At 43.4% G+C, this 23,633-nt stretch overlaps 1 protein-coding gene across 1 annotated transcript in view; it reads right to left on the bottom strand.

Annotated features, from left to right (window-relative positions):
- The window catches only part of LOC111956041 (E3 ubiquitin-protein ligase TRIM71), a 63,452-nt gene that overhangs the window by 13,940 nt on the left and 25,879 nt on the right, over positions 1 to 23,633 (bottom strand). The window contains exons 2-3 of the mRNA XM_023976460.2: positions 8,878 to 9,045; positions 2,202 to 2,336 (exon numbers count right to left, since the gene is read on the bottom strand). Coding sequence (XP_023832228.1) covers positions 2,202 to 2,336; positions 8,878 to 9,045 — 303 coding nt within the window. The remainder of the gene's footprint in view (positions 1 to 2,201; positions 2,337 to 8,877; positions 9,046 to 23,633) is intronic.

Below are 23,633 nucleotides of genomic sequence, written 5' to 3'. Positions count from 1 at the left end.
ACTAAACCCCCAGCCTGTCTGGTTCTATGTTAAATAGAGCCTTTTAGCAGAAACAAAGGAGGCTCTAAAAGAGATAGGGGGTCTTTGTTAGACCCTGTTGGAAGTAGAAGTGTGGTTTGAATCAGGGATAATCCTGTTACGGAGACGGGAGGGAGCCCCCAACCTGGATCTTTCTGTCTCACACATACACACACACACGCACACACACACACACACACACACACAGACTACACACACACAGACTTGCACACACATGCATGCACACAATCTCCCTATCTCCTCTTTAGGTGTACTCCTTCTCCCTCCCTCACTCATGCACGTGCCCTCACACACACAAAAGACTGCTTAGATTTCAAAGAGAAGGAGCGAGTGTGTGTGTGTATGTAACGGGGTTAGCCTTTAATGACTATATCAGGAGGGAAAAGTGAAGCTGGGTTCTGTGGGTATATATGAGGGCTTTAAAGAGAGAACAAGGTAAGTGAAAACCTCCTCTATTATCTTCTGACCTCACACACACAAGCTGAGTGATATGTACAAAAATCTATATCGTGATAAATTGCCTGAATTTATGCGATAAGCCACAGTAAAAAAAAAAAAACTACTACTACTACTAGTTTGATGGTTGTAGCCATAAATTGGCACAACAATATATAGTATAGGCTACTTATCGTGGCTACTCAATGAACGATATCAGCAAAATGCCTGCGATAAGTGATCATTACGGTAATTTGCGGTTTATCGCACCAGGTCTAACATGCGCGTGCACACACACACACACACCGTCAGCAGCTGTAGTTTTTAATGGTGCTAGCGGAAGGCTATGAGTAAAGATTGGTTTTAATGGTAGATTGGTGAGGATCAGGTTAAAGCTATGGGTCCACCTCTGACATGTTAAAACATGAAGGGTGTGTGTGCGTGTGGCGGGCCAGCAGTGTCTTTTTGATTACATGATTAAAACCATGATCTCCTCTTGCCAGCCCCTGCACCTTTCGAACACACACCCAAACATACACACTCACACAAATATGAGTATTCTGCATATTAAAGGGTCTTTAAAAAAACAACGTGATATTCATAATCTCCAGCACGACCCCAACCGTGTAAATAGCAATTAGTAAGCAAGGCCTACTCATATTTGGTTAAAATCACATAATGTACACCGATTATGTTGTTGGAAACATTTATCTTCCTTTATCTTTTTTTCTACAAAACATAGAAACATGCCATTTTCACATATGTTGATGGTGGTGCTGGAGATGATGAATATGAAGATAAAAATGGTTGCATTTCCCTTTAAATCAAATCACATTTTCCTTTAACTTGTCTGTGAGTATGTGCATATGTTACCATTGGCTCTCTGGGTTTCACATGAGTTGATATATCTTATTATTGAGCTCCAACAGCAGCCCATTTTGATTCTAAATCCAAGACTTCCTCTTCAGAGTCAGAGAGAGTTGTGTATCAGAGCCTGGAGATACTGGGTACAGTTTACTCTATTTGTTATTGAATCTTCAATGGGTCAGGTTTCACTCTGCATTTAGGCCAGGTAAAGAAAGAGGTTCGTAAACACTGGCTGAGTCAAACACACACACAGACACACACACAAAGCACTAGTAAAGTCGTAAGTCATGTGGGTGGACAGGGAGAATTAGGTCCCGCTTCCTGGTTCTGAGGCCTGGGGCCACATGGTCATACCTGTGTCAGCAACACGTGTAAAAATCCAACATACCACACCTCACATTCCAGCTACATGCAAATACTCCCCTACACCGTTAGGTGGGTATGCAGACATGTAGAACCAAACATGTAGAACCAGTGTCTAGATGTGTGAACAGATTCCCACCAGTGGCAGCAGCTGAGGGGAGGACTGCCCATAACAACAGCTGGAATGGACCAAATGGAATGGCTTCAAACACATGGAAACCATATGTTTGATGTATTTGATACCATTCCACTCCAGCCAATACCACGAGCCCGTCCTCCCTAATTAAGGTGCCAACAACCTCCTGTGATTCCTACTTCATAACATGTCTACTGTAGAAACACACCTTTTGTTTAAAACAGGTCAGTCAAACAGTGACTGAACACCTGTTAGACCAGCTCTCTAACCATGTAAACTAGAGAGAGAGAGAGAGAGAGAGAGAAAGAGGAGACAGAGACACAGAGACAGACACACAGAGACAGATGGAGAAAATACTTACCCTCCAGAGTAGCTGACACTCTCTCTCCTCCAGGGCTTTCTTGTGTCTGAGGATGATGTTCTTCACCTCTGTCTGAACCACCTTGGCCTTGATTTCTACCTGCTCCACTATGGCTTGGGCTTTCTCCATACTCAGCTAGAACAGGGGAACACAATATTACATGGTTAGAAATAATACACACCACCACCTTGGTCTTGATTTCTAGATGCTCTGCTATAACCTGGGCCATTTGATAAATAACAGGTTAGAGATTTGACAAAACACCACCCTCACCTTCTCCATACTCAGCTATAACAGGGGAACATGATAGGGTTAGAAATATCATACAACACCACTGGACTTTCCTCATTCTCAAATGAAGAAGAACTAACAAGGTCATAAATAGCACACTTCTTCATATACTCAGCTACAGCAGAGGTAATAGAATATAACAGGGGGTTTGAACAATCACACACCTCCTCCTGGTTGGTCCATAGTCAACTCCACACAGGAATATCAACTACATCATGCAGGAAAGAGGAAGTGGCCAGGAGATATGACTTAAAGGTGTAATCCGCAGTTAAAACAATAACAAAGCATTCAGTAAAAAGCTGAGGGATGGGGCTGGAGACATGTAATCGCTCTCAAAAACCATAGACAAAGCTGTAGATGCAAGGACTGACCATCCATGCTATCAAAAGTATAGATTTAACAATGTTTTGAGGCTATACAATGTTGGTTTACATTTACTTAGTTTACAAACGTTGGAGTAAAACAAGCTTATATTTTGAGTTCTGATGGGGTACGACAGCTGAACTAAGCTCATGAAGCATTTATTTATTCGTTATATTTTTCAAGAATCATTGGGGTACATATCATTAATTTATAAGTCCACAAATGGATGTAACAACTGCAGTGCCCCTTTAAAGACACTCTATGACACATCATCACACTCTTACGTGACCAGGCACCTGCTCTGTTATGACATACTAAAATACAGGAACTAGACAGGACACAGGATATCTGGGGGTCAGGAATAGCACATAACCTCACACAACACAATGACACTACATCCCTCCTAGCATTGCTGGTAGTTCCCAACTCTTTCTCAACATGAGCAGTGGCTTTTGAAGTAGTAGAGTGAGTAAGAAGATATGAAGTAGTAGAGTGAGTAAGAAGATATGAAGTAGTAGAGGGAGTAAGAAGATATGAAGTAGTAGAGGTGAGGTAGAAGATAATGAATAGTAGAGGGAGTTAAGAAGATATGAAGTAGTAGAGTGAGTAAGAAGATATGAAGTAGTAAGGTGAGTAGAAGTATGAAGTAGTAGAGTGAGTAGAAGATTATGAAAGTAGTAGAGGGAGTAAGAAGATATGAGTAGTAGAGTGAGTAAGAAAGATATGAAGTAGTAGAGTGAGTAAGAAGATATGAAGTAGTAGAGTGAGTAAGAAGAATATGAAGTAGTAGAGTGGTAAGAAGTATGAAGTAGTAGGTGAGTAAGAAGATATGAGTAGTAGAGGGAGTAAGAAGATATGAAGTAGTAGAGGGAGTAAGAAGATATGAAGTAGTAGAGTGAGTAAGAGATATGAAGTAGTAGAGTGAGTAAGAAGATATGAAGTAGTAGAGGTGATAAGAAGATATGAAGTAGTAGAGTGGAGTAAGAAATAGAAGTATAGAGAGTAGAGATATGAAGTAGTAGAGTGAGTAAGAAGATATGAAGTAGTAGGTGGAGTAAGAAGATATGAAAGTAGTAGAGTGAGTAAGAAGATATGAAGTGGTAGAGTGAGTAAGAAGATATGAAGTAGTAGAGTGAGTAAGAAAGATTATGAAGTAGTAGAGTGAGTAAGAAGATATGAAGTAGTAGAGGGAGTAAGAAGATTGAAGTAGTAGAGTGAGTAAGAAGATATGAAGTATTAGAGGGAGTAAGAAGATATGAAGTAGTAGAGTGAGTAAGAGATATGAAGTAGTAGAGTGAGTAAGAAGATAGGAAGTAGTAGAGTGAGTAAGAAGATATGAAGTAGTAGAGGGAGTAAGAAGATATGAAGTAGTAGAGTGAGTAAGAAGATATGAAGTAGTAGAGTGAGTAAGTAAGAATATGAAGTAGTAGAGGGTAAGAAGATATGGAAGTAGTAGAGTGAGTAGAAAGATTGAAGTAGTAGAGTGAGTAAGAAGATATGAGTAGTAGAGTGAGTAAGAAGATATGAAGTAGTAGAGTGAGTAAGAAGATATGAAGTAGTAGAGGGAGTAAGAAGATATGAGTAGTAGAGTGAGTAAGAAGATATGAAGTAGTAGAGTGAGTAAGAAGATATGAAGTAGTAGAGGGAGTAAGAAGATATGAGTAAGTAGAGTGAGTAAGAAGATATGAAGTAGTAGAGGAGTAAGAAGATATGAAGTAGTAGAGTGAGTAAGAAGATATGAAGTAGTAGAGTGAGTAAGAGATATGAAGTAGTAGAGTGAGTAAGAAGATATGAAGTAGTAGAGTGAGTAAGAAGATATGAAGTCGTAGAGTCGAGTAAAAGATATGCTAGTACAGGGAGTAAGAAGATATGAAGTAGTAGAGTGAGTAAGAAGATATGAAGTAGTAGAGTGAGTAAGAAGATATGAAGTAGTAGAGGGAGCATTGTCACTTTGACCACCATGTTGTTCTCACTCTATATGAGGGGAAGTGATGTAGTGGTAAAAAATCTGAGAAATAGTTGGGTAAACACTTATTGCCGTTCACTGTGAGTAAAGTAATGCTTCCTATATTTTCAATGCATTTTTCCGCAAAAGGTAGGTAAACGCTGGCGCCAAATACAAAAGGTGTGTAAAAAGCATTTTCCCTCCACTCCACCACTGATGAGAGGTTACATTTTAAAGGAAACTGCAGAAATGTTAAAATAGTGAGGCAAAAATCGTCAAGGGGACCTAATGGAAAATGTATGGAAAATCATTTTCAAACACATTCAATTCTATATTACTGGTATACACTGAGTATGCCAAACATTAGGAACACATTCCTAACATTGAGTTGCACCGCCACATTTTGCCCTCAGAACAACCTCAATGGACAAGGTCTCTAAAGCGTTCCACAGGGATGCTGGCCCATGTTGACTCCAATGCTTCCCACAGTTGTGTCAAGTTGGCTGGATGTCCTTTGGGTGGTGGACCATTTTTGATACACACGGGAAACTGTTGTGTGTGAAAAACCCAGCAGCGTTGCAGTTCTTGACACAAACCGGTGCGCCTAGCACATACTACCATACCCCTTTAAAAGGCACTTAAATGTTTTGTCTTGCCCATTTACCCTCCACATACACAATCCATGTCTCAATTGTTTTAAGGCAGAAACATCATTATTTAACCTGTCTCCTCCCCTTCATCTACACTGGTTGAAGTGGATTTAAGTGACATCAATAGGCTTTCACCTGGATTCACCTGGTCAGTCGATGTCATGGAAATAGCAGGTGTCCTTAATGTTTTGTATATTGTTTGTCATTTATGTCTCTCCCTCCCTCCATTTCTTTTCCCCCTTCTCCTTACTCTTCCCGCTCTGTTTATCACTCTTTTCCTCCACTCTCTCCCTCGTCTTTATCGCTCTTTTCCTACACTCTCTCTTTATCAGTCTGTACCTCTCCCTCCTTCATTTGGGGGGTCAGGGGTGATTTGGACCTCACACTGTTGGGGGGAGGGGCTCTTTTGTGACATCACCCAGAGTGGGGTGTCAAAGGTCACCTAAATCCCCCTGAGGTCATTGACCCCTGATCCATGGCTAAAGACCCACACCCTGGGGAACAAAGCCTGACAGCAGGGTCCTTTCTTCTCCCGCTGGCCGTTTGGGACGGGCAGCTAAAGGTTCAGCATATCAGGACCCCTGGAGACAACAGCAGGAAGGGAGGAGGGGAATGGCTTCATCAATACTGACAGAGAAAGAGAGGGGGGAAGAGAGAGCAAGAGAGTAATAGGAGAGAGAGAGGGAGATTTAGGACTAATTGTAAGCTCAAATGCGTAACTGAAATGACATTGAATTAATGAACTGGGAGATACAGTATGTGGTCCTTGTCCTGTGTGGCTCAGTTGGTAGCGCTTGGCACTTGCAACGCTAGGGTTGTGGGTTCAATTCCCACAGGGGACCAGTATGAAAATATATGCACGCACTACTGCAAGTTGCTCTGGATAAGAGTGTCTGCTAAATAACGAAAATATATATTTAATGTAAAATGTATTCAACTGTTAAGCATCCATAAGGCTGATCATGGTACATGTGGCCAATACAGCAGCAGCTTGGGACACAGGAGGTACAATTGACCAATCAGAAAGCAGCGTAAGGCAGCTCCGGCCAACCAGCAGGTCACAAGTCCAGGGTCGGAGGTCAGAGGAGATAATGGATGTGGAGTGGGCAGAACTATTCTGGTACAGAGGTGGTGTGTGTGCCTGTACGAGGTCTGTATCAGGATATTGAGAGAGGGACTAGTTGTAGAGTGACAATAATGTGGACTCTTCTTATGACGTACATAACGTAACCTTGGCTTAGCTTGCTGGACTAGATAGTGTTTCAGGGTTACGCTCAGTCCTGACCAGGGTAAAGCCAGGTGTACACTACACGATGTCGGCCCCGATTTAGCTGTCCCAGACAGGTTTTTGAGATTGGAGAAATCCCCATGTCGTTGCCTACTCGGTGCGAACGGCCGCCACCGACGCCGATCAATGTCCCCCTCAACCCCCTCAATGTCATCAGACGCAATCTGAGGGCTACAGATCTCATCTTTGATGTCCCAATATTTTCAAACACATTTGATTTTATCGGCACAACATTTGCAATACTCTTGTAGCGTGAGATCTGCAAAGACAAGTTTTGAGAACGGTAATCAGACATAGCCAATGAGAGCTTGCCTGAGAAGAAACCAGTGAGATGATGACATTGTTTTGCATCACCCAGAATGTGTAGACTCTCGAGCAGGGGCCATGACTACTACTAGTATGCATTTGTACTTGCCAAAGCCAATGTGTCAAATCGTTACAGCTCTGAAGTTCACAAGCAATGTTATTCAATTCAAAATGTTAGCTAGATATTACAACTCTGTATGGCAAGCGTGAATGTCTGACTGAAAATATTTCCGAGGCTGCTTTGAGCCACAGCTCGTTGTAGCTACGTAAAATATAATCTCATCATCACATCATTGTTTTAGCGAGACAGCGTGGTATGGAAACTCCTCACAACCAAGTGAAGAATCTTGTAGTGTGTGACCCCTGTCTGTTCCACATTGTTCAGTGTGCGCGCCACTATGTTGGCAAGACACAAAAAACTAAAGGAAAGATAGTTGTTTCATGTGAGAGTCTCAGCGATTTTAGGATTTTGAAAGTCGTTTACTGTACACCTGGCTTTACACACACCTTCCAGTGTCGAAGTTCACAAACATTGCCCAACGTTCCATGGAGGTTACATAAAATCTCACAACTCCTGGTAACTCTGGTTTCCAGGAAGTACTGTAACAAAGCATCCTTTTCAGCATCATACCCATCTGTTTCCAAACCATTCTCAACCGTTCAGAGGGAGTGAACATAATTCTGCGCTCTCCAGTGGACATTCAGAGAATGTGTGTCAGACAGAGTGATTACATCAGTAACTGTTTTTTAACAGTTAACCCTTTGGTACTAATAGGCAAACCTACTCTCAAAATCCATGTCTAATAACACAACACTGTACAACAATAAAGGCGTTTCTTAAAGTAAAGATTTTCTATAACCATATTTTCCATATTTTCTATAACCATATTTTCTATAACCAATTAATAGAATACTATTTATGTGTAAAGGTTTTGCTCGTTCTAATATATATATATTTTATTTATTTATTATTATGTATGTATTGTTTATCTTATTATTGCTAGGTATTACTGCACTGTTGGAGCTAGAAACACAAGCATTTTGCTGCACCTGCGATAACATCTGCAAATCTATGTATGTACACGACCAATAAAATTGGATAACATTTTTCTCAGTCTCAGTGCCAGCTGCTTGTCAGTGAACACGTGGCTGTGTGGGAGGACATGGGTATCAACACCATGGCTGACTAGATACTATCTAGCATAATCAGTAACACCCATCTTCTCTCCTTTCCTCCGTCTTACCCGTCTCCCCTTATACTCCCCTCTTGTTTCACCCCCTCTCTTCCCCTCCCCTCATCCTGCTTTACCATCCCTCTTCTCTCTCTCCTCTTCTCATCCTCCCCGTCTCACCTCCTCCCCCTCACTTCCTCTCTTTCACATGCGTAACTTGCGTAAATGCCATTCTCTGCCCTCCTCTCCTCCCCCTATCCACTCCCTCCCCTTTGACCCCCAGTCCTATCCCCTACCCCCGTCACCCCAGGCGACCCACCCCCTCCCAGGGCCAGCTGGCTATGTCTAACCCCATGCTACAGTGATAGGAGAGTGTGGGTGATATGCAGAATATCCCACATTTCTAAACTGGTGCTGGGACAAAAACAACCCTGCACATTGACTCGGTACCAGTACCCCCTGTATATAGCCTCGTTATTTTGATTGTGTTCCTTTTTTTATTACTAGTTTTTTAGTGATTATTCTCTTAACTCTTAAATTCTCAAAACTGCATTGTTGGTTAAGGGCTTGTAAGTAAGCATTTCACAGTAAGGTTGTATTTGGTACATGTGACAAATACAATTGGATTTATTCGATTTGACACACACACCCAGACACTCACCTGTACAGCCTGTCTTCCTTGCTGTGCGTCGGCCAGTAGCTGGATGGTGATGGCTCTGGAGTCCTGGACAGCATCCTGTAGATAGACCAAGCTGTGGCCCACGTGTCTGCCCACACTACACTCCCTACAGATCGGCACCGAGCACGTCTCACAGAAAAACAGAAACACCTAGACGAGAGAGGGAGAGAGTTCATTAAATCATGCTATCAAAACATGATCAAATATATAATATATCGTTTTCTAATGGGTTAAGTGCTTTAATATGTTAAGCATTAATTGTCATGGTGAGTGTATGAGATCAGAAACCATTGGGAGATGTTTTGTTTATTGACTATGAGGTGTGTTGACATGTAAATGCTGCAGTGCCTGTTTGATTGAACACATCCCCTGATCCTCCTCAGGCTCAGAGGGCTGACAGTGAGATAAGACAAGGCTATATGGGGCTTTATGGATCAATACACCAATAAGAAGGGTTAGTACACACACGTACACACACATAAGCTTATATTTGGTTTCAAGAAACTGACTCACTAAGTGAAACCTTCCAAAAGATCATCAACAACTGATCATAACCAAATGCATTGATACATCTATAATTTCAACACATTGAATTATATTTAAATATAAAATAAATTAAATGATTTAATGCTGACTCATTGATAGTCACACGTAACCATTAGAATTACCCCAAACTCCTATACACTGTGATTGGTAACAAAAGACTAATTAAATATGCGCTGAGCGACAAATCCCAGAGCGACCAATGTTGTCAATGTTGTCCAATGTGAGTAGAGCGGAGGGGGGTGGGAACAGCAATCAATCCATCAATAATGGCTACGGTCCCAGGGGAGGCATGATATAATGACTCACGCACACACACTTTACTTTATGCTACTCCTTTCCTTTTATCCTCTGCTCCATCCCTCTCTTTTCCTCCTCCAGCCCCTCCACACCTCCTCCCATCCCCCTTCTTCAACCTCTCCAAGGGGAGGGCAGAACAAAAGGATGGAATGCAGCTGCGTATAGATGGAGGGGTGAGGGTCAGACAGGAGAGAAAGTCTTCCATCTCCAACCAATGAGCTGAATCATCCTGATCATTAGATCCTAAAACACATCTGCTCTTCACTCTTCTTATCATGTTGTTTTTCCTTTCCCTTTTTTCAAAGACATCAGATAAATTGGACTAACTAAAAAAGGACTTTGATATTTCAATATGAAGGAGGAAAAACCAACATAATTGAGCATTCAGCATCCCTTTAATTACATATTCTAATTGATCATTAGACACAAAATAAAGTTTTGCTTTTCTGAGAAGAGACAGAAACTGGCTGAAGGATTTTGACCATGGTTGTGTCAAGCATGGTTGCGATGTTGAGATGAGACTTACAGAGAGAACAGTAGTGTCATGTTTTCACTGTAGATAGATTACATGGCCAGTTGTATAAAGACAATTACTATAGGGACTTCACCACCACTATCATGTCAGCTGTAACAATGAGTCACACACACAGGCTGGAGTTTCTTGTGGATTACATAACACCTGGAATGGATTTAATATTATTGACTGACCCACACAGGATCCACTAGCAGGAGGAGTAGATTCCCCAATTCCCCAGATTCATAGCCTCCAAGAATACATCACACACACCCACACACCCACACCCACACACCCACACACCCACACACACACACACACACACACACACACACACACACACACACACACACACACACAATCCTTGTGGGGACCAAAAATTGTCTGAATTTTCCTTGTTTTAGTATCCTTGTGAGGCCTTCTGGTACCCATAAGCATAGTTATTAAACAAACACACAGACAAATTCTCTAGGCATTCCATGAGCCTGAGTGACAACACAACACACACACGTTGACAACAACAAACACACAGAAAGCACATGACACAGAAACATGAAAAACAAGATGTGTTTCAGAGAAAAGCTGACATCATAGGTGTGCTACCACGTTAGCGGGGGTTGTAAATTCTACACAGAACATTCTAGAACCAGAGGAGGCCTTTAGGGACAATAATTCACAGAGTCGCGCACACACACCACCCCAATCCACTCCTGATCACAACCACTGTCCTCCTAGCTATTGTAACCATTTATGCAGGCTTTATAACTGTTTATGACCCCACTAAGCAGGCTGTGTGACCCTTGACCATAAAGTCATAAAGCCAAGACCAGGCTCTATTCTCTGCTCCCTGTGTTCAGCTCTCAGGTCCCAATAAAGCATTACCATTTTAAAAGAAGAAAAGAAAGACAGGTTCCTATGGGAAAGGGAAGGGAAAGGGGATACTTAGCACAACTGAATGCATTCAACCGAACTGTGTCTTCCGCATTTGAATTAAAAAAAAAATATATATATTTTACCTTCATTTAACTATGCAAGCCAGTTAAGAACAAATTCTTATTTACAATGACGGCTTACCCTGGTCAAACCCGGACGACGCTGAGCCAATTGTGCGCCGCCCTATGGGACTCCCAATCACGGCCAGATGTGATACAGCCTGGATCAGAGAGGTGGGGTGAGCTGCCTTAAATCAATGTCCACTGCCTTGCTCAAGGGCAGAAGGGCATTTTTCCCACCTTGCTGGCTCAGGGATTTGAATCAGCAACCTTTCGGTTACTGGCCCAACACTCTAAACCACTAGGCTACCTGCCGCCCCTATGGTATGTGATAGTACAACTGCCAATGACAAGAGAGAATGACACATATTTGACCTTCTATGTATGCATGCATGTCACACATACACTCACCCACGTAAGCGGAAACATTGCACATAAACCCACGCAAATACATACACACACCAGAGGAAGGAAAACATGGAAGGTGTGTGAAATGGGTTGTGGACTGGGGAGCCTGGGGGCCTTCTGGGAAGGATGTCACACACACTCGCTCATACACACACACACACACACACCCATAAAAACCCTTTCAGTGAAGCAGAGCTACAGCGAAGTGAGTTATTGTATTTCATTAGTGCACCGGACATTACTGCTCCCTCTCTCCCCCTAAGCACAGAACGCCCCCCCCCCCCCCCCCCCAACACACACACACACATAAACCTCCTTCTTTCAAAGTAGAATAATAACAGTAACATAAAGCTAAACAATTTACATGGTGGCTAATGGCTATCTCTGGTATACAAAGCTAAATGTTACCATTGTGGCTAGCTGTCTGGTTTGCTACAAGGTTAGCATGGTTGCTAGCTCTCTGGTAAAGAAAGCTAATGGGTTAGCAGCACGGTGGCTATTAGCGCTCTGGTTTATAAAACTAAAAGGTTAGCAAGCATGGTGGCTAGCTCTCTGGTAAACAAATATAAAACGTTGGCAATAGCATTGTAGTGGTAGTTAGGACTGGAATTCACATTCCTTGTAGCCAAAGGGATATGGGGGAGGGGGTTGAATAGCCAGTAACATCACACCATGGTGTCAGAAGCTCAACCTGCCTTGGAGAAACACTGTAAAAAAACAAACATTTTTGTAGAACAACCATTACTGCTTCACATTATCCCTTTCATACACACACCAAAATGCCACAAATTTACCATGTCTGCTTTGTTGTATATCTCAAAGAGGAATGGGGTAAAAAACAAAAACAGGGTAAATTAAAACCCCACTAAAGACCTAGTCATGATTCCTGCATTTTCACAGAAAATGTGTGAATGGTTCTCTGCTTCTTAGCAGGTAAATTAATGTATACTTCTAGTGTTTAACACCTCCCTAATTTGAAATACAAAACAGACCCCATGATATAACAACACCCCCCCACCCCCCATAAAAGGGGCGTAAATGAGTGGAGGTCTGAAAGGGGGTCATATAAAATCAAATGTTATTTGTCACATGCGCCGAATACAACAGGTGTAATGCTTACCGTGAAATGGTTCCTTACATACCCTTAACCAACAATGTAGTTAAGAAAATAGAGTTAAGAAAATATTTACTAAATAGGTCATTTGTACACGTAGGTAGGGGTAAAGTTTTTGGGGGGCCTTTTTTGGGCCTTCCTCTAACACTGCCCAGTATATAGGTCTTGGATGGCAGGAAGCTTGGCCCCAATGACGTACTGGGGCACTACCCTCTGTAACGCCTTACGGTCGGATGCCGAGCAGTTGCCATACCAGGCGGTGATGCAACTGGTCAGGATGCTCTCGGTGAGGCAGCTGTAGAACTTTTTGAGGATCTTGGGACCTATGCCAAATCTTTTCAGTCTCCTGAGGGGGAAAGGCGTTGTCGTGCCCTCTTCACAACTTTCTCGGTGTGTTTGGACCATGATAGTTTGTTGGTGATGTGGACACCAAAGAACTTGAAACTCTCGACCCGCAACACTACAGCCCCATTGATGTGAATAGGGGCGTGTTCAGCCCGCTTTTTCTTGTAGTCCACGATCATCTCCTTTGTCTTGCTCACATTGAGGGAGAGGTTGTTATGCTGGCACCACACTGCCAGGTCTCTGACCTCCTCCCTATAGGCTGTCTCATCGTTGTCGGTGATCAGGCCTACCACCGTTGGTAGGCCTGGGTTTCTGGGATGATGGGGTTGATGTGAGCCATGAACAGCGCTTCAAAGCACTTCATGGCTACCGACGTGAGTGCTACGGGGCAGTAGTCATTTAGACAGGTTACCTTCGCTTTCTTGGCCACTGGGACTATGGGGGTCTGCTAATAAGCATTTCTTATAAGAGTCCGGATTAGTGTCCCGCTACTTGAAAGCGGCAGCTCTAGCCTTTAGCTCGTTGTGGACCTTGCCTGTAATCCATGGCTTCTGGTTGGGATATGTACGTACGGTCACTGTTGGGATGATGTCGTCTATGCACTTATTGATGAAGCCAGTGACTGAGGTGGTATACTCCTCAATGCCATTGGATAAATCCTGGAACATATTCCAGTCTGTGCTAGCAAAACAGTCCTGTAGCGCAGCATCCGCATCATCTGACTGCTCCCGTATTGATCGAGTCACTGGTACTTCCTGCTTTAGTTTTTGCTTGTAAGCAGGAATCAGGACGATAGAATTATGGTCAGATTTGCCAAAAGGAGGGCGAGGGAGAGCTTTGTACATGTCTCTGTGTGTGGAGTAAAGGTGGTCTAGAGTTTTTTTCCCCCTGGTTGCACAAGTTTTTTCCCCCTGGCTGGTAGAAATTAGGTATAATGGATTTAAGTTTGCCTGCATTAGAGCGCATTAGAGCGCTGCTTCTGGATGAGCATTTTCTTGTTTGCTTAGTCCCAGCGTCGGTTTGTGGTGGTAAATAGATGGCTGCGAAAAATATATATGAAAACTCTCTTGGTAGATAGTGTGGTCTACAGCTTATCATGAGATACTCTACCTCAAACGAGCAATACCTCGAAACTAGCTTAATATTAGACATCGTGCACCAGCCACGACTCTGTGAAACATAAGATATTACCGTTTTTAATGTCCCGTTGGTAGGATAGTCTCGAATGGAGCTCATCCAGTTTATTCTCCAGTGATTGCACGTTGACCAATAGAACTGATGGTAGAGGCGGGTTATCCACTCGCCGGCGAATTCTCACAAGGCACCCTGATCTGCGACCCGTGTATTTCCTTCTTTTCTTCATGCGAATGACGGGGATTTGGGCATTGTCCGGGAGCAATATTACAGCCTTCGTGTCTGTCACGCCCTGACCTTAGTTCCTTGTTTATGTCTCTATTTTGGTTTGGTCAGGGCGTGAGTTGGGGTGGGCATTCTATGTTTTGTTCTATGTTTTGTATTTCTAGGTGTTTGGCCTGGTGTAGTTCTCAATCAGAGGCAGCTGTCTATCGTTGTCTCTGATTGAGAACCATACTTAGGTAGCCTCATTCCCACCTGTGCTTGGTGGGTAGTTGATTTCTGTTTTGTGTATTGCACCTTGCAGGACTGTTTGTTTGTCGTTTTGTTGTTTTGTTCAAGTGTTCGTATTTATTAAAAGTATTATGAAAACTTACCACGCTGCACCTTGGTCCTCTCCTTCCAACATTCGTTACAGTGTCAGACTCATTAAAGAAAAAATCTTTGTCCAGTTTTTAGGTGAGTAATCGCTGTTCTGATATCCAGAAGCTCTTTTTGGTGGGTAGTTGAGTCCTTTTCTCTGAATAACAGATCTGACTCAGCCCCAGATACCACAGCTATATCTATACCCTGATTGACAACAGAGAACTTGTCTAACAAGTGGAAAAGTGACTTTAACTGACGGGAGGACACATCGTATAAGACGAGTTCTGAATACTACCATTCGTCCCCAAGGACTAATAATATTTTATATAGAGTATTTCTCTGAGAGTTTACAAATGTGGATTTGCATAGAGTTTCTTTCTATCCCTCCCTCCCTCTCTGTCTCTGTCACCTACACAGACATGCACGCACACTCCAACGCAAACATGTACTCTGCCACAAGCTGTAAGGATGTCTCTTTGTTTACATGCCTCAGCCCAGCAGGGTCAACAATAACAAAGATGGACAGAAAGGTATGATGATAACTATACAGGACTGGACAGATCTGACATTAGTTACAGGTACAGTTCCTCATATGCCACCAGATATGGATTGTAGGAGGAGCGGATGGAATAGGAGAGTGAGGAAGAGGGGGAAGAGTGAGGAAAGAATGAGGGTATAGAGAGAGGGAGCCTGACAAACTACAGTGCATTCTGAAAGTATTCAGACCCTTTGACTTTTTCCACATTTTGTTACGCTACAGCCTTATTTTAAAATGGATTAAATCAATACAAATCCCCAATCTACACACAACACCCCATAATGAAAAAGCAAAAAAAGTTTTTGAGAAATGTTTGCAAATTTATTAAAATAAAAAAGTGTTCAGACCCTTTGCTATGAGACTCGAAATTGAGAAAAGGTGCATCCTTTTTCCATTGATCATCCTAGACATGTCTCTACAACTTGATTGGAGTCTGCCTGTGGTAAATTAAATTGATTGGACATGTTATTGAAAGTCACACACCTGTCTATCTAAGGTCCCACAGTTGACAGTGCATGTCAGAGCAAAAACCAAGCCATGAGGTCGAAGGAATTGCACGTAGAGCACAGATCTGGGGAAGGGTATGAAAAAATTGCTGCAGCACTGAATGTCCCCAAGAACACAGTGGCCTCCATCATTCTTAAATGGAAGAAGATCGGGAACCACCAAGACTCTTCTTAGAGCTGGCCGCCCGGCCATACTGAGCAATCGGGGGAGAAGGCTCTGACAGAGCTCCCGAGTTCCTCTGTGGAGATGGGAAAACCTTCCCGAAGGACAATCATCTCTGCAGCACTCCACCAATCAGGCCTTTATGGTAAAGTGACCAGATGGAAGCCACTCCTCAGTAGAAGGCTCACTAACTTCAAGCATCGGCTGTCAGAGCAGCTGACCGATTACGGCAGCTGTACACAGCCCATCTGTAAATAGCCCATCTGTAAATAGTTTTTTTCTGCTCTTTTGCACACCAGTATTTATACTGGCACATCCTCATCTGCACATCTTTCACTCCAGTGTTAATTGCTGGATTGTAATTACCTCGCCACTATGGCCCATTTATTGCCTTACCTCCTTACTTCATTTGCACACACTGTATACAGATTTCCTATCGTGTTATTGACTGTACGTTTGTTTATCCCATGTGTAACTCTGTGTTGTTGTTTTTGTTGCACTGCTTTGCTTTGCTTTATCTTGGCCAGGTCGCAGTTGTAAATGAGAACTTGTTCTCAACTGGCCTACCTGGTTAAATAAAGGTTAAATAAAAAAAATATTTTAAAAACATGACAGCCCGCTCGGAGTTTGACCAAAAGGCACCTAAAGACTCTCAGACCATGATAAACAAGATTCTCTGGTCTGATCAAACCAAGATTGAATTATTTGACCTGAATGCCAAGCGTCACGTCTGGAGGAAACCTGGCACCATCCCTACGGTGAAGCATGGTGGTGGCAACATCATGCTGTGAGAATGTATTTCAGAGGCAGGGACTGGGAGACTAGTCAGGATCGAGGGAATGATGAACGGAGCAAAGTACAGAGAGATCCTTGATGAAAACCTGCTCCAGAGCGCTCAGGACCTCAGACTGGGGCGAAGGTTCACATTCCAACAGGACAACGACCATAAGCACACAGCCAAGACAACAGAGGAGTGGCTTCGTGACAAGTCTCTGAATGTCCATGAGTGGCCCAGCTAGAACCCGGACTTGAACCCGATCAAACATCTCTGGAGAGACCTGAAAATAGCTGTGCAGCGACGCTCCCCATCCAACGTGACAGAGCTTGAGAGGATCTGCAGAGAAGAATGGGAGAAACTCCCCAAATGCAGGTGTGCCAAGCTTGTAGCGTCATACCCAAGAAGACTCGAGGCTGTACTTGCGGCCAAAGGTGCTACAACAAAGTACTGAGTAAAGTGTCTGATTACTTATGTAAATGTTATATTGCTGTTTTTTCTAAAACACTGTTTTTGCTTTGTCATTATGGGGTATTGTGTGTAGATTGATGTGGGGAAAAAATGTTTTAATCAATTTTAGAATAATCAATTTTAGAAAAATTGTAGGGGTCTGAATACTTTCCGAATGCACTGTACCTGCTCCTGGTGTGGTGGGGCAGAGGCACGCATGCACACACACACCATTTTAACAGAGCAAAGCTGGGTGTGTGAAAGAGAACTGAAGCAGCTGGTAGGTATTTTGTTTTGCTTGTCTGACATGCACACTGAGTGTGTGTGTAGGAGCTGGATCTGTGAGGTCAAGGGTCAGGCAGATATCCTCCATCACAGTGACACCCTGAACGTGACACCACACACACACACCAACACAACACCCACAACACACACACACACACACACACACACACACACACACCACACACACACACACACACACACACACACACACACACACACACACACACACCACACAACCAGCGTGTCAGCCTAAAGAGAGTGATCCGTACATGGAAGTGTCCTGCTTACACAAGAAAGCTGACACTTCCACATGAGTGCAGCCTCGGTGTGCAAAGAGTATCATAGACACACACATGCACGGAAGAGATGCAGACAGAAAAATTAGCAGTCGATATAATAAGCTTCATTTAATGACAGTGTGTGTGTGTTACACACCAACGACACAAACAAAACAACTACAGATTTTTTTTATTCCCAATGAGATCACCAGGTTAAAGAAATTATGACAAAAGAGAAGAAGAGTAGACTAAGAAAAATAATCTCTCTAAAACAGAGAAGGTGTGTTGTCAGAGGGGAACGCAACAAAGGGACACACACAGACACGCTCACGCACACATTGGGGCAGTTCTCTAATTGTGAGGCACATGTGTGAATTAAGGCCCTGGAATTCCGACTCCAGATAATCTAACTCTGCTGGCCGCTCAGAAACACACACCACACACACACACAAACACACCACCACACACACACACACACACAACCCACACAACACACACACAACACACCACACACACACACACACACACACACACACACACACACACACACACACACACTCTTCAGAGGATAAATGCCCACAGATGGAAGATACACGAAGAGAAACTTCAATGCCTGCCCTCCAAAACACACCCAGGCCAGACAGAAAGACATTCCATGAGGTGATGACAGTCAACAGCCCCTCCAAGGAATAATCACAATTGTCTTCAACAAACTGCTGATGAGAAACACAGACCTGCAGAGAGCTAGGGAAATCCAAGATGTGTTTTTGTGTGTTTTATATAAAACTCACACAAACACACACACACACACACTATATAATATACGTGGGGAGAACAAGTATTTGATACACTGCCGATTTGCAGGTTTTCCTACTTACAAAGCATGTAGAGGTCTGTTAATTTTATCATAGGTACACTTCAACTGTGAGAGACGGAGTCTAAAACAAAAAATCGCAGAAAATCACATTGTATGATTTTTAAGTAATTAATTTGCATTTTATTGCATGACATAAGTATTTGTCACCTACCAACCAGTAAGAATTCCGCTCTCACAGACCTGTTAGTTTTTCTTTAAGAAGCCCTCCTGTTCTTCACTCATTACCTGTATTAACTGCACCTGTTTGAACTCGTTACCTGATAAAAGACACCTGCCACACACTCAATCAAACAGACTCCAACCTCTCCACAATGCCAAGACCAGAGAGTGTGTAAGGACATCAGGGATACAATTGTAGACCTGCACAAGCGGGATGGGCTACAGGACAATAGGCAAGCAGCTTGGTGAGAAGGCAACAACGTTGGCGCAATTATTAGAAAATGGAAGAAGTCAAGATGACGGTCAATCACCCTCGGTCTGGGGCTCCATGCAAGATCTCACCTCGTGGGGCATCAATGATCATGAGGAGGTGAGGGATCAGCCCAGAACTACACGGCAGGACCTGGTCAATGACCTGAAGAGAGCTGGGCCACAGTCTCAAGAAAAACATTAGAACACCACCAGCCGTCATGGATTAAAATCCTGCAGCGCACGGCAAGGTCCCCCTGCTCAGCCAGCGCATGTCCAGGCCCGTCTGAAGTTTGCCAATGACCATCTGGATGATCCAGAGGAGGAATGGGAGAAGGTCATGTGGTCTGATGAGACAAAAATAGAGCTTTTTGGTCTAAACTCCACTCGCCGTGTTGGAGGAAAAGAAGGATGAGTACAACCTCAAGAACACCATCCAACCGTGAAGCATGGAGGTGGAAACATTCATCTTGGGGATGCTTTCTGCAAAGGGACAGGACGACTGCACCGTATTGAGGGGAGGATGGATGGGCCATGTATCGCGAGATCTTGCCAACAACCTCCTTCCCTCAATAAGAGCATTGAAGATGGGTCGTGGCTGGTTCTTCCAGCATGACAACGACCCGAAACACACAGCCAGGGCAACTAAGGAGTGGCTCCGTAAGAAGCACTCAAGGTCTGGAGTGGCCTAGCCAGTCTCCAGACCTGAACCCAATAGAAAATCTTGGGAGGGAGCTGAAAGTCCGTATTGCCCAGCGACAGCCCCGAAACCTGAAGGATCTGGAGAAGGTCTGTATGGAGGAGTGGGCCCAAAATCTCTGCTGCAGTGTGTGCAAACCTGGTCAAGAACTACAGGAAACGTATGATCTCTGTAATTGCACACAAAGGTTTCTGTACCAAATATTAAGTTCTGCTTTTCTGATGTATCAAATACTTATGTCATGCAATAAAATGCAAATGATTTACTTAAAAATCATACAATGTGATTTTCTGGATTTTTGTTTTAGATTCCGTCTCTCACAGTTGAAGTGTACCTATGATAACAATTACAGACCTCTACATGCTTTGTAAGTAGGAAAACTTGCAAAATCGGCAGTGTATCAAATACTTGTTCTCCCCACTGTATATATGTGTGTTTGTGTGTGTGTATAAAAGGGAGAGAGAACTTGAGGAGGCCCAAATTCAGTTACGGGAATTCCTTTGCTCTTGTATCGGTCTCAGCTCTGGGTCGAGTTTCCTCCTAAGGCCTCACAAACTGACTCTGTGTGTGTGTGTGTGTGTGTGTGTGTGTGTGTGTGTGTGTGTGTGTGTGTGTGTGTGTGTGTCAGATAAAGCTCTCCTTTCTGATGTGTTCTCTCTGATCGTGTTCTGGCAGTAGGAACCTAAAGCCAGTCGTTCGCTTGGGGAATCATTTCAGCACGACAAAGAAATAGACTCTGTGGGAGGCCCGATAGCTGCAATCCAATCCTGCTGGGCACTAACAACACAATGGTGTGGGTGTGTATCAAATCACATTTTATTTGTTGCATACACAGTTTAGGAGATTTTATAGATTTTATTTTATACAAATGCTTGTGTTATGCGAAATGTGTGCAAGTGTTTTTTCTCATCTCTAGAACTGGTTTTAGCCTCACAACCAGTCGTAGTAGTAGCTGAACATACTGATCAACCAGTAGACAAGGAAATGGAGAGAGGTTGGGGGAGGTGTGTGAAGAAAGACTAACAATGAGAGTGACTTGTGTGTTGATGTGGAAATGAATGTTACACTGAGCTACAATGCAAGGACACCCCTCTTCATTAAAACAATAGGCCCATGAGTAAAACCTACCTCCCATGGGACAGGGGGGGGGAGCATGAAACCGATTAGTTAAAACCTTTTGCCTTACCCGTACAGTGCAGATTTTGTGTGTGTGTGTGCGCGCGCGCATCTGTCCATCCCCCAGCCTAACCCAGTGACACTTCACCCCTCACCTCTGACCCCCAGCTAAAAAAAGACCCAGAGATGGGAAGTGTGTGTGTTGGGGGCGAAAATAATGACGACCTTTCAATAGCATAGCTCCTCCTTTGGACAGAGCTGTGTGTGTGTGTGTGTGTGTGTGTGTGTGTGTGTGTGTGTGTGTGTGTGTGTGTGTGCACGTCCAATTTTCGATCACCATTGCTTGCATGACAGAGCCCATGAGAAGAAGAAGGGATGACAGGGATCTGTCACACGCACGCTCATCAGTGAGGGAGTTTGATAAAGCTGAACCGCGGTGCACCGGACTATGGCTGGTGAAGTGAATGGGCAAAAGCGTTTTATATATAAAGCATATGTTTGAATTTTCAAACTACTTTTTATTGGGAAGGCAGATAAAACGTTTCAAGTTTGGATGTGAAAACCCAGAATCCTACTCATTACTCCACGCGCTTAACCCATTGTATGTCACTTTTGCTTTGTCAGCCAAAACGGGTCACCTGGCTCAAGGCCGGAATTCCACAATCAAAGCTAACCCGGTTCATGCGAGGCAGGCCCAAGGCATTAATCTAATCCCCTCAGTGTGTGGGCTACTCCATCTTACACAACCAAGTAGTTATCATATAACAGAAAAGATGTTGACTACAGAGAAGCTCACCACCATGACGACTAACTATAAAGCACAACAACATTCTCATGGCAAACCCTTTATCCTGCAATGAATCAATTAATCAATCTGACCAACTGAAATGGTTATTTGGACTTGTAGTGAGCCCTATTTTTTAAACACAAATATTACGCATTCCCCAAGCTGCAGAAGTTTAATCTTTATTGAAATGTGTGTCTTAGTGGTTAGAGGTCAACAATGAGAAAACTCAGTGGAACTGGCTTTGAGGTGCAGAGTTGAGTTTGAGGACTATAGAGTATGGACTAATTGATCAATTGTGAGGAATATGATTTTGGGATTAAAATCATTCGTATGCCATATTTGTTCACTAACATTTTGGCTAAGTTTTCAAACAGGTAGAGTAAGTGAAACCCAGTGTGTGTGGAATTCAAACTCTCCATTTCTCTTGCGAGATGTTACATTTTACGTTTATGTTTACACTGAACAAAAATATAAAACGCAAAGTGTTGGTGCCATGTTTTATGAGCTGAAATAAAAGATCCCCGAAACTTTCCAGACGCACAAAAATCGTATTTCTCTCAAAGTCTGTGAACAAATATGTTTACATCCCTGTTAGTGAGCATTTCTCCTTTGCCAAGATAATCCATCCACCTGACAGGTGTGGCATTTTAAGAAGCTGACTAAACAGCATGATCATTACACAGGCACACCTTGAGCTGGGGACAATAAAAGGCCACTCTAAAATGTGCAGTTTGGTCAAACAACACAATTCCACAGACGTCTCAAGTTGAGGGAGCGTGCAATTGGCATGCTGACTGCAGGAAAGTCTCTACCATAAACTGCCTCCACTGTCGTTTTAGAGAATTTGGCAGTACCTCCAACTGGCCTCACAACCACAGACAGTGTGTAACCACCCCAGCCAAGGACATTCACATCTGGCTTCTTCACCTGCGGGATCGTCTCAAACCAGCCACCCGGACAACTGATGAAACTGAGGAGTATTTCTGTCTGTAATAAAGCCCTTTTGACGGGGAAAACTCATTGGCTGGGACTGGCTCCCCAGTGGCTGGGCCTATGCCCTCCCAGGCCCACCCATGGCTGTGCCCCTGCCCAGTCATGTGAAATCCATAGATTAGGGCCTAATTAATTTATTTCAATTGACTGATTTCTCTCCATTTCAATTGACTGAATGTGTTGAAATTGTTGCATGTTGGGTTTATATTTTTGTTCAGTATAAGTAATTTAGCAGACACTCTTATCCAGAGCAACTTACAGGATGAGCAGTAGATGGTGGTGGAGATCTTTGTGGGCTATACTCGGCCTTGTCTCAGGATTGTAAGTTGGTGGTTGAAGATATCCCTCTAGTGGTGCGGGGGCTGTGCTTTGGCAAAGTGGGTGGGGTTATATCCTTCCTGTTTGGCCCTGTCCGGGGGTATCATCGGATGGGGCCACAGTGTCTCCTGACCCCTCCTGTCTCAGCCTCCAGTATTTATGCTGCAGTAGTTTGTGTCGGGGGGCTAGGGTCAGTTGGTTATATCTGGAGTACTTCTCCTGTCTTATCCAGTGTCCTGTGTGAATTTAAGTATGCTCTCTCTAATTCGGTTCGTCAGGGCTCAGGTCCTCCGAGAGAGAGAAAGAAAGAGAGAAGGAAGGATTAGAGAGAGCCAAGATGTTCAAAATGTTCATAAATGACAAGCATGTCAAATAATAATCAGAATAAATGTCAGTTGGCTTTTCATAGCCGATCATTAAGAGTTGAAAACAGCAGGTCTGGGACAGGTAGGGTTCCATACCGCAGGCAGAACAGTTGAAACTGGAACAGCAGCAAGGCCAGGTGGCTGGGGACAGCAAGGAGTCATCATGCCCGGTAGTCCTGACGTATGGTCCTAGGCTCAGGTCCTCCGAGAGAGAGAAAGAAAGACAGAAGGAAGAGAATTAGAG

Source organism: Salvelinus sp. IW2-2015, linkage group LG31, assembly GCF_002910315.2.
Source record: "Salvelinus sp. IW2-2015 linkage group LG31, ASM291031v2, whole genome shotgun sequence".
In the NCBI taxonomy this organism is placed as follows: Eukaryota; Metazoa; Chordata; class Actinopteri; order Salmoniformes; family Salmonidae; genus Salvelinus; species Salvelinus sp. IW2-2015.
This window is presented reverse-complemented; position numbering and strand designations above follow the sequence as displayed.